The sequence below is a fragment of the Rhinolophus sinicus genome, chromosome 3 (assembly GCF_057876585.1).
Source record: "Rhinolophus sinicus isolate RSI-liver-muscle chromosome 3, RSI-T2T, whole genome shotgun sequence".
NCBI classification, from domain to species: Eukaryota; Metazoa; Chordata; class Mammalia; order Chiroptera; family Rhinolophidae; genus Rhinolophus; species Rhinolophus sinicus.
Genome location: NC_142503.1, coordinates 177,637,650 through 177,649,507, shown reverse-complemented (window position 1 = coordinate 177,649,507; position 11,858 = coordinate 177,637,650). Strand labels below are relative to the sequence as shown.

At 40.0% G+C, this 11,858-nt stretch overlaps 1 protein-coding gene across 8 annotated transcripts in view; it reads right to left on the bottom strand.

Moving 5' to 3' along the window:
* Positions 1 to 293: 293 nt before the first annotated feature.
* ZNF410 (zinc finger protein 410) overlaps positions 294 to 11,858 on the bottom strand; it is a 36,443-nt gene continuing 24,878 nt past the window's right edge. For 3 of the 8 annotated variants that reach the window (XM_088797398.1, XM_019733446.3, XM_074327222.2), the window contains 6 exons: positions 11,116 to 11,205; positions 8,551 to 8,676; positions 7,664 to 7,804; positions 6,106 to 6,233; positions 2,101 to 2,185; positions 294 to 1,059 (listed from right to left, as the gene is read on the bottom strand). In XM_088797398.1, coding sequence (XP_088653524.1) covers positions 1,034 to 1,059; positions 2,101 to 2,185; positions 6,106 to 6,233; positions 7,664 to 7,804; positions 8,551 to 8,676; positions 11,116 to 11,205 — 596 coding nt within the window. In that variant the 3' untranslated portion in view covers positions 294 to 1,033. Of the gene's footprint in view, positions 1,060 to 2,100; positions 2,186 to 6,105; positions 6,234 to 7,175; positions 7,382 to 7,663; positions 7,805 to 8,550; positions 8,677 to 11,115; positions 11,206 to 11,858 lie in introns of all 8 variants that reach the window. The other 5 variants (XM_074327223.2, XM_019733448.3, XM_074327224.2 and 2 more) reach the window with 2 other exon arrangements.

The following is an 11,858-nucleotide window of genomic DNA, read 5'->3' as shown; positions in this document are numbered from 1 at the left end:
TTTTTCTTAACTTTCTGGAAAATTCAAAAGTGTCTGTTCTTACTGCCAACTTTCCAGACTCAGACATGGTCCCTGCTGGTGATGACACACTGATACTCTGATAACTACCACCTGGGTTTGCTAATTAAGAGATGAGGATGTTCGTGTCATGTTCCCCCAAGACTCCTGAGTTCAGTTTCACCTGCATGGGATCCTAAGGGTAAATCAGTACCTTATTTTAAAGGGAAAGACTCAACTTTCTTAATCTCCTCTCTATGAAAACAAATTTTATCCAAAACAAGGAGCCAAAGAACTGACTGGGCTGTTCATTTATTTAAAGGGAAAACTGAAGCTCTGAATCATGTGATTTTTTAACTTAAAAAAAAAAACCAAAACTTTTTCACATGCTACTGTATGTTCCATAAACAAAGCAAAGTGACCAAGTAGTGGTGTATGGAACAAGATAGTACCTCAGCCTGGGCCAAGGAGGGATTCAAGTAATTTATTGTTTTGCAGCCCAGTGGAGGAGAGTTTCTTACTCAGGTTGCTGAAGAGAGAATGTCACAACAGAACTGACATCACTCCCTTCTTCAAAGCAACAAGGCATCTTGAAAGCTCAACTTCTTGGAGAAGTTTTATGGTTGGTGGCAGGACTTAGTCCCTCCATTTGAAAAGACAGCCGAGTCTGGGATGAAAGCTCTTCAAAGGAAAACCTCCTCTCAACAGTCATACTGAGAAACTTCAGCCAAGACATAATCAAACTCACTTCTGGGAGAAGTCCATCCCAAATTTTAGCATTGGGAAGAGAGGTAGGTACCGTTACCCAGCTCACATTCACTGCTTTCTTCTTTGTCTGGATTAGATGGTAGTCTGAAGAGAAGCTCTCCTGCGTTCATCTTTACGCCAGGCAAGATGGACAGAGGAAAAAGCAGGGTCTCGTCGTTCACAGATTCGTTTTGGTTCTGGCAGACTGTGAGCCAAAAGCACTGTATGCACTCTGGGATCAGACAGAGCTGCTCTTCCAAGAGTCAGCACCCAAGTTCATGTCCGTCTTTCAGTTAAATCCCCTTGGTTTAGTAACTGTAAAAGAGTAAAATGAAATCTGGAATAGGCTACCACTGAATAAAAGGAAAAAGATTCATATTAAGTAAAAGGTTTATGAGTGGGAGTGGGGAATGTGCTGCAGGGGTGAGTCAAGGATATCTAGTTCCAAAGCAAGAGGCATGTGTAGACTGATAGATTTCATTCACACACTGGCCTTGAGACAGCACTTGGACACTTCATGATGCTGTCATTTTCAATATGGCAATAAAATATCCTGAGTCTATAAACCAAACTTGTTTGTGTAGTCACATATTCACTAGTCAGGGATGGAGGCATCTACAACTTACAGGAAAATCAGAAATGGTGGAACAAAAAACTTATGTCAGTGTTAGCCCAAGTACAGACTGCAGGTTCAAGTAGAAGTAAAAGGAACGAGAGGCTACTATTCCCAAAGAGTTCTATATGAGAGCTAGAACCCACTTCAAAGAAATGCAGGGATTCCCCAGGCTTAACCAAATACGTTTCCTGTGATGAAGGGAGACAAGCCTGAGAGAGCCCAATAGGATGGCAGCTAACACAGACATTCTACACTACACTCAAGCTTCTGCTGAAAGGCAGTTTTGTACAATTGATGAAACTGGGTTCCATTTTATTATGAAAAGGAAACGAGACATGAATAATACAGTGAAATTCAGAATGAAATTGGGCTTATGAAATTAATCAGATTAATTCTCGAGCTAGAGATGTATTTACTTGGTGATCTTAGATTGGATGAAGGTAATTTACACAAAATTTAATACGGAATTTAAAGAAATTTAAAATTTAAATAAACTACAGATTTCATCTGATGCTGTATGGTAAGGATGTAAGAATGGTATGATTTTAATCCAGGTCAAGATCCAGATGTTTGCACTCAAATTTAGCAATAGCACTTTGTGAGAACTGTCACAGAATTTGTAATTTGTTTTCCTCGGGAAACATTCTAAGATATAGTCAAGCTAGCTAGCAATCACTTATACTGATCCTTGAGTTCAAGAATGTGAACTTAATGTGACATGGAACCCCATGTGGGATGACCTGTAGTTGGCAGGAGGTCCAAAAGCCCTGGGGTCCCAGTGGGCCTGCACAATGAGTCCTCTGATTCTTGGGAGACCTGGCAATACTGAGAAAAAATAGAAATTGTCCAATATGAACCATCTGAATGAGATGTAGTTTTCATATATTTCCCATAATTTCTGACACTTGATTTGGTTATTCTCTGATATTCTTAATAAGTTATTTTTATATTGAGAGCATATTTACAGGAGTCCAACTAGAAGTGCATCAGTAGATTCTTACAGGTCTGATTTATAATGCACAGTGATTGCCAAAAATAGAATTTGGAAAGGGCATGTGTTGTTTTAAGGGTTGCAAATAGCCTTCTCCTTTTCTGGCATCTGAGAATCCCTAAGGAATCAACATTCCTCACTGACTGGAGGAATGGTCAGTTAGTATCTAGACCTTGGATAAGGAAAAGGACAAACTAGAGCCTCGAGGGGCTTGCAGCTTGACAACAATGAAGGTATTGGAGGATGTGATCAGCCTACTTTGAGAAGAAAAAGGAGGGGCTGAGCAGTGAAAATGCATGTGATAAAAGATAATAATGGTAACAGCGAAAGAAACACAAAAAGAAGTGAGGTTCAGACCAAGGGAGTGTTTATAAATACACAAGGAATCAGGAGGAAAAAGTGATAGTGCAGGATTTTTAGCTATATCTAAGGTTAGCACTTTCTACTTTGTTTATATTTTTCTATTAAATAGGGCTTCCATTATGAAACTAGGTACTTAGGGCCTGTATGCTCTTACTGTCCTCCTGGGATGAAGGCTGAGTTTTCTTTCTTTTTTTTTTTCAGGTGGCCTATGTTACTGTGTCTGCCTGAGGCTGTAAGTGGGCATTATCTAGACAAGGACCCTCTGAAGTCAATTCCAAGAACTATGTGCCTAGGCTCAAGAGAATAAACGCACTATTACTGGACTTTCTGCATACACAAATCTGACCATGTCTTATCCCGCTTAAAACCATACTGTGGCTCCCCAGTATGGTCAAAATCATGTCCTATAAGGCCCTTCAAGAAAGGGACCAGCTTATCTTTCCTGATCTCGTTTTTCCATTCCATGCCCATCTCTCCATTCCACGTCCCATCACATACAACACATTGTGGTTCCATTGACATGCCCTGCTTCCTCCCACCTTCTGCCTTTGTACACATTGCTACCTTTATGCCTGTTATTTTCTTCCAATCCCTCCCACTTGTCCATCAAGATGATCGCTATTCATCAGGTCTCAACTTCAACTCTAAAACGTATTCCCTGACTTCCTCCAAGACTAACACTTACTACACCATACAAAAATTGCCAGTTTATTATTGATCTGGCAATTCTAACTTCTAACTTTCCCATTTTAACTTCTCTGTACAGCACCACTTCAGGGGCACTATTTACCTAGTTATGGAGTTATAAAAGATGGAGGTCCTAACTCAGTAAGCTCTTTGAGGCGCAGACTATTTTCTTTGCTACTGCATAACTAGGACCCAGCACAGTGCCTCACACATATTAGGTACATAGCATATGTTGACTGAATTAAGCTTTTATACATCTGGTATTTATTTGGGGTAACTTGGAGTGCTTAAATTTTTAAAAAGAGTATTTAGTAGTGTAGGAGAGAAAAGCTCCAAGGTTTCAAATATAAAAAAAGAGGAGGTTGAGTGTTATGGACTAGTCTGTCAGGATCGTAATTTGTACCAGGTAAAAGAGAAGATGACTGAACTGACTTTCAGAGCAACCCAATAGTTGATGAGGAAAAGTATTTCCTTTATAGAAGGATAACAGTTAACAAAAGCAGAGGGAAAAAGAGAATTGGGATAGCACCGTTTTGTAAGCCCTAATGAAAAAATAGATGTAAACCATGATCAGTAATGGTTACCAAAACCTACTGGTCAATCTTAAGATCAGTAAGGAGAAAACTGAGTATCATGTGTCTCCCAATGAGATGTAAGAGGAAACAAGTACCACCTACGAAATAGTCTTGCCAAGGGAGGAAGGAAAAAAAAACAAACAAACATGAATCTAATTAGGCCTCTATCTGTAATTACAAGCTTTTAGGAAATCTGTGGAGAGAAACATATATTGTAAACAACAAAAAAAGTCAATTGGTCAAAACCAGAATGTGCGAAATTCTATGGGACAAATAACCCAATTCCTTAAATACTAGGGGGGGAAAGGAAAAAGGACTGCTATAAAAAGTATTAAGAATTATTAACCAAATGCTATGAATGGGCCTTGTTTGAATCCTAATTCAAAATTCAAGCCAACCAACCATAAAAAGACATTTTTGAGAAAAAGAACAGAACACAGACTAAGTATTAGAGGATATCAATAAATTATTGTTAATTTTGTTGGGTGTGATATAATTATGAAAAAAGTCCTTATCTGTTAGAGGTATATACTGAAACATTTACAGATGAAATGATACGTCTATGATTTGCTTTTAAATACTCCTCATAAACAAAACTGCAATGACAAAAACTAGAAGGAGACAGAGAAAATAACATGATGAAGAGTTAGTTGTTCAAGCTGGGTGATAGGTGTTGCTTATCATACTATTCTCTCTCACTATACTCATTGAAAACTTCCATAATAAAAAATTTTAAATAGATAAATGAAGAGGGGAAAAAACAGAGGAAAGCTCCAAGGGTGAGGCATGTTCCAAAGTAGTAACCAGGGGAAGGTAACTTAGGAAAAAAAACCAATGGATGTGTGTGTTACCTGCCCTTGAGTCGGCTCCGACTCCTGGCGACCCCATGAATGAGTGGTGTCCAGTGTCCTGTCCTCAACAGCCCTGCTCAGCCCCTCATGCCTATGGCTTCTTTGATGGAGTCCATCCATCTCCTATGCGGTCTCCCTCTTTTCCTGCTGCCTTCTATTTCCCCAGCATTGCTGTCTTTTCCAAAGAACCTGCCTTCTCATGATGCACCCAAAGTAGGACAGCTTCAGTTTTGTCATTTTTGCCTCCAGTGATGTTTCAGGCTTAATTTGCTCTAGGACTCATCTGTTCATCTTTCTGGTGGTCCAGCGTATTCGTAGAGTTCTCCTCCAACACTGTATTTCAGATGAATCCATTTTTCCCTACCAGCTTTCTTCACTATCTATCTTTTGCATTTGTACATAGTAACTAGGAATATGAGGGTGTGGATGATCTTAGCCTTGGTCTCTAATGACACATCTTTGCTCTGGGTGATCTTTCCTAGTTCTTCCAATGGATGCCAATAGCAAAACACTTTCAATCTAACATCAGCACGACTCAGGCAACAATGAACACAAGGAAAGGTCCTGGCAGGAACATGAACACGCATGCCCAGAGGCCTGTGATCCTGGGTATCCCCAGAAATACCATAGAATAACTGAGAATATTCAATGGCAGATGCAGAGTCATTTGAATGCTATAATAGCTGATTGTGATACAAAGTTATAATGAAAGGAAGGGGGGAAAGATGGGAGAGCACTGAAATATACTATAAAACCGAAGTGATCCAGGACACACAAAGTTTTAGCAAAAGCTTATGCATATGAAATGAACTCATGATGAAGTCATCCACTCCTATGACAAAAGGCCTATAAATATCCAAGATTCTAGAAGCCTGATGGTTTTCATTGTTTTCTGGGTCAGAGCCAAGACCATAGAATTGTGAGGACTTAGAATCAACCTAAAATCCATCTTTGATTTAGATGATGGTTCTCATTCAATAAGCTAGTGAACACTTTTCTACATGCCCAGTTGGTTCATCCTGGTATCTCCCAGACCTAGGGCCCTAGCAAAATGGACAATGGTTTGTCTGTTTCTTATGATTTTGTCACTACCTTTTTTGCTCAAAGACCACTTTGTCCCAGAATGTCATTTTCTTTATAAAATAAAAGCTGCAAACTCATCTCATAGTGAGGCAGATAAATTAAAATTGGAGAATTTTTCAGATCCTCTAAACTAGATTCCCAATCACTTTCCACATTAGTCCACAGGAACAACGTAAAGGCAAGAGACAGTTTTACCTCTTGCGGATTGACGGCAGTTAAGACAGAAACCTCATATGACTGCCTCCCTGACTGCATGGTCACCAAGTGATGTGTCACATCAGGCACTGAGGACAGGGGACGTGGGGATCCTTCAGCAAGCACCTCTGTGAAACAGCAGAAAAACGTTTCAACGAAAAGTGAATTCACAGATATACCTACCTGCATTATCAAGCCTCTTACTAAGAACTCTAAAAACTATTCCCTGAAAAACTGAGTCCCACGTTCCTGTATTTCTTCCAAATTAATTCCTATCTGATAATCATTATCCATGAATTTGGAAAGTGTTACAAAAGGGAGATGGGAAGAAAAGGTAAAAAATCTTGATAGAGGAGCTGACCATTTGTCAATATTCCAATTTGGAGTAATGTGGCTTTAGCACTGTTCCCTGGATTAAACCTGTGTGTGAAATGGTAAAAGTTGCTTAGGCAGGCCTATCAGGAAACCAGAGCCAACCCTTAAAGCAGTCACTAATGATACAAATAGCACAATACACGCAGGGCAAGAACTTAAACCTAGCTTCAAAGTTCCTACCCAGTGTCCTTCCTCCCTTGCTACTTTCTTCCTTAAGGCTGGCAAGTAGCTCCACAGTTTCTGTGCCTCATGCTTCACTTAACCACTAGTTATCATTCATGACACATGAGGCTTATCGTGGAGCACACTCTGGACCTAGGTGGTTCCATATGTGAGCTACAGAAATATGGCCACTTATGCCCCAAACTGAGTAGGGGACGAGTAACTAACACATAGATCTCAAACTTATTAAATGTTTATCAGTGGGATCACCATGAAGATCTTCTGGAAATAGTTTATACATAAACTACTTAGTCCTCAAATATATTACAAGTTTCTTCTAGGGGCTTTTTAATTTGCACTGCTCTTCCAGACTACACCATGTAATTTAACATTTGCTTATATACTATCTTCTATTCACTCAATGTTGTTTCCCATATGTAAGTTTTGGCTTCTCAACTAATTTTGAGGTCCCTGTCGTCTACTTTTATCTTTCCCATGGTGCCAGGCACTGAATAAATGCATGCTGACCTCACCTGTTAAGTTTTTCAGAGAAGAGGGCCTGGCCTGTGTAACTTGGGTGAAATTTCTATACCAGAGAGGAGCAACTGTTTCCTAGAGAGCCCTTTATTTTCTCCAGAAGATATGGCTTTTTGAAGGTATGGAGAAATTGCTTTATATCTCCTCTGTAAAACCTGGTTATGTTCTGTTTAAATGTTTTAAAAGTTAAGTTCTTCCATAACTGCAACAGGAAAGATAGAAAGAGTTGGGCTAGGATGCTAAGATTATTCTTTAAAATTTTTCTCTTTATTCTTTTTTTAATCATCTTTTCAATGATTTTTTTTCTTTTTAAACAAATTCACGTATCCACCCCAGAGACAAAGAACACAAAGGCTACGCAATCATACCACAGCTACTCACAAGAAAGGAAATTCATTAAAACCTCCAATTTGGAGACAACCCACTTCCTTACTCCCTAGTTGTAGCCCATTTTCCCAAAATAAAGGAGAGTTGAAATTCTTACCATCATCAACTCCTAGGATAGAATTGGTATTTGGTAGGTTCAAGGGCTCTCCATCAAGGCTGGGCTGGGAATTCATAGACACCAGGTTTTTACTGGGTACTGAAGCCTCTTCAAGCAAACTACTGCCCATTAGTGGCTCAGCTGCACAGAGAACAGGATGTGAGAGACATACAGCAGTCAAGGCTGTGCCTGGTCCCATTTTCTTTCACAGGAAGCTGGCCTTTTCCTTCAGAACTAGCAGTTAACCTGTGTCTTCTATACCACCTCCTGTTTCACCTACTTTTAGGAAGCAAGGATAATCCTAGAAAGGAAGGGTTGAGCCTCTTGGATAAACATCTTTGCTTGTGATCAGCATCTGGATAATTAGCAAATGAAATGGGATGGGTGGATCCTTAGAAAGGAGTATCTGAAGTGAAATAATTGATCACAGAAAGACATAGAAAAGGAGTAATAATAAGAGTTATCAAATTTAAGTTAGAGTAAAAAGGGAATCATGATTAATAAGTAAAAAATGTTTCAACTCTAGTCACAGAAATCTTTATCACAGTGATACTCAAATGCTGGTTCATGGATCAACACTAGTTACCATCAAACTCATCCAGGAACTTTTAAAACTACAAATTCTGGGATCTTACTCCTAAATAACCTCACTTATGAGGTTTGTTTTGTTTGGGTCAGGCGGAGTGGACATGTAATATGAATGTATGTGTTTTAAAACCTTGCAGATGATTTTACTTGTATAGCTACGTTTCGAAACCACTCGCCCATCAAATGAGACCAGGTGTCTACCCAAAACAGAATCATCCAGTTTCCTGGCAAGCAGGCAGGCCAGTTATCTGGCTTTCTGACCCAGCACATCCAGCCCTCCACTATCCCACTCTCCTCACCAGTTTGCTCCTGCTCTTGACTCCTAGCTGCTCCCATCTGCAAGTGATGCTTTCTCATGTGCACGTTCCTGCTCCCACTTTGAGAGAAGGTCTTCCCACAGACTTGACACTGATGAGGTTTCTCTCCTGAAACAGGGACCAGGTGAAGACAGAGGAGTCAAAAGACAAGGTGCATTTCTGACAGCAAGAGAATGAACTCAAGGCCCAGACGGAGGAGCCCAGAGAATGTTTAACTAACCCTAAGAGGCTGCTATCCTCGTACTCCCCACCTCCTCCCAGCCTTTCAAACTTCCGTACAGAGGGCGAAGTGCATCAGGAAGGCTTAGCATGCGTACTGTTCCCAGCCCCTGTCCTTCCCAGACCCACTGCACTGCTACCTTCACAAAACAACATCTTTTGTATAAGACCCTGACAGCCACACACAATATTTACTTCCCGTTTCAGATAGAGCCTTCCATGAATGTTTAGGATATGCACCGTCTTCCAGGATTCCAACCCTGGGTCCAAAATATCCCCTTATCCTACTTCCTGCCACCACTCTCACAGTCTTCATCATTCACAATGGTGGGTCGTCTACACAATGACCTGAACTGTCCTCAAGTCCAACATGCACAGTCTCCATCCCACCTACGCAGACAACCACACTTACAACAGGTGTCAAAAACTCTACAGGGGACCAGTAGTAACTAACCAAAGTAAGTGAAATGGCCAGAAAATTTTCAGAAAAGGCAAATCGATCGAAACAGATAGCTTACAGGTGGCTGCCTGGATCTGGGGGTGGGAGTAGGAACTGACAGCAAAGGGGCACAAAGGAACTTTCTGGTGTGATAGAAGTGTTCTAAAATTGGATTATGGTGATGACTGTACAATTCTCTATATTTCCTCAAAATCACCGATTTGTACACTTACAATGGGTGACTTTACCGATATATGCATTACACATCAAAAGGCTGTTAAAAAATAACTGCAATAGATTGAAATATGAAGAGCAGTGTGGACAAAGCTAAATGAGAAAAATGAGTCATATGAGATGTGATTTGGTAGCAAAGTGGGGAATACAGTGACTGTATTGAAACCCATGAATTCAAACTAATACTAATGAGAGAAAAAGCAATGAAAAGGTCACTTATCTGAAACTACTAGAAGTAACCACAGTACCAATTTCTTACTCTGAAAACTCACAAGAAAAGATTTACATATTTATCCTGTCTTTCCTGTACAGATTACCAAATAGCTCTAGTTGATAGAGAAGAAATTCATTGTACAGAAGAATTCCAGCTAGTAAGTATGAATGGAATAACAGAATCAGAAAAACCACCATTTTACAATCCTAAGAAAATAACAGATTCAGGCATCATTCAGAGATGAAACCATAAGGCTGAAGGATGCCAGGGAGCTTTACAACGTGAGGATCAGCCTGTTACCACCTGAACCCTGATCAATTCTGACAACCCACCACTGTGTGCCTCCTGATGCAGTACAAAATGAAGCACACAGAACCACCTATAACATATCCTTGAACCTTTACCTTACAGCTTTTAGGGCTTACTTCCATATATAAGAAATATGGGGGAACACGTTAAATGACACAAAAGCAAACCAACAAATCCAGAGTGTGGGACATTCTACAGGACCTGTCTGATTCTGTTGTGTAACAAGTCTATGGCATGAAACAAAAGTGAGTGCAGACAGGTTGAGATTCAAGAAGACTTACTAACCAAGTGCAGGAATGGACCTTGTTGGATCCTAATTTAAACTAACCCACTTTAAGAGACATTTTTGAGAAATGGAAAAAAACTAAACACGGCCTGAGTATGAGAAAACCAAGGAATTACTGTTAATTTTGATAAATAATAGCATTGTTGTTATATAAGAAAATGTTTATTTTCCCTACTTTATGTATTTTTGACATAATGATATAAAGTAAAATAAGAACACTCTATAAGCCAAGCAAAGCACAGCTAACCTACAGGCTATCAGTTTGCCACCTCTGCTTAAAGCGTGTCATCATTTAAAAACTGTTCCACCTTTAGGATCTCAACTGTGAAATTCACATCCCTGATTGATTACATCTCTCCAACTCCTTTGCACCCACTGAATTGCCCTGCTGTCATAACTTCTAGTTCCTTCTCTTCCACTCCTGTTCTGATTTCCCTTTGCTTCTCATGTAGCTACTTAAACCTGATTCCACTCTAGGATCTCGCTACGTTGAGTTCACTTCTGTCTTGCTCTGAATTAACCTCCATCGCCCATACCTCACAGAGCTTATAAGGAACCCAACATAGTGCCAAATAAATTTGCTGATCTCCTCAGAAAAATGTCTGGGTTAGAAAGCAGTTCAACGGCTCAGCTGAAAATAATAACAATTAGATTCTTCCCCCTGATATATGACTCTTTGAATGCACTTATCGAGGGCTTTGATGTCTGATTTCTGTGATGATAAAGAGGAAGCTTCGTGGTGAACAGTTTGTCTCTTTTTAGATTTCTTTACACCACTCCCTCACCCTTCTACCCTCCTGGCTCGCCACCTTCTCTGAAATCTATGAAAGCCACAGGTTCCAGTACCTGAGTGAACCACCAAATGTTTGCGGAGGCTCGAATACTCAGCAAAGGAACGGCCACATCCTTGGGCTTCACAAAGGAAAGGCTTCTCTCCTAGAAACAGAAAATGAGATAAAGACTCAGTCTCCTGATGAACTGACTATCACTCTCTTTTCCCATCAATCTTACTCTATTTCCAATTATTTACCCAATGTCTTGAATTCATGCTACATAATTTCAACTGGGCTATCTAGCAAATGTCCCCTCTCAATGCTTGCCTAGTATACAGCCCACCAGACAGCCCTGCCCTTTTCTCTAGGAGTGGCTGCCTCTGAGCATCATACTTCCTTCCCTCTCCTGGCTCAAGAGCTGACCCCCATTGTACTGACCTACCTTCTTCAGTGACCCCATCCCCTCTGAGGATGTCAAGATTAACAGTATATACGTTGCCAAGATTTTTACCTTATATCAATTTTTTTTTTTTTTTTTTTAAGGAAGGTGTAGCTGGCTCACAGTGGCCCATGCAGCGATTGAACCAGCAAAGTTGGTGTTATTAGCACCACGCTCTAACCAACTGAGCTAACCGACCACCCCTCAATTCTCTTTAAGAATCAGTTTCTACATCCATTTAAAGATAGGTTTTTAAAGGTTATAATAAGCAAAACAAACATGTGTTTACTATTTTTACAGGTACACAGAAAAATCTGTAACAATATGTTAAAAGTCGGTATCTTAATAGTAGTATTATGAATGATTTATTTTCTTCT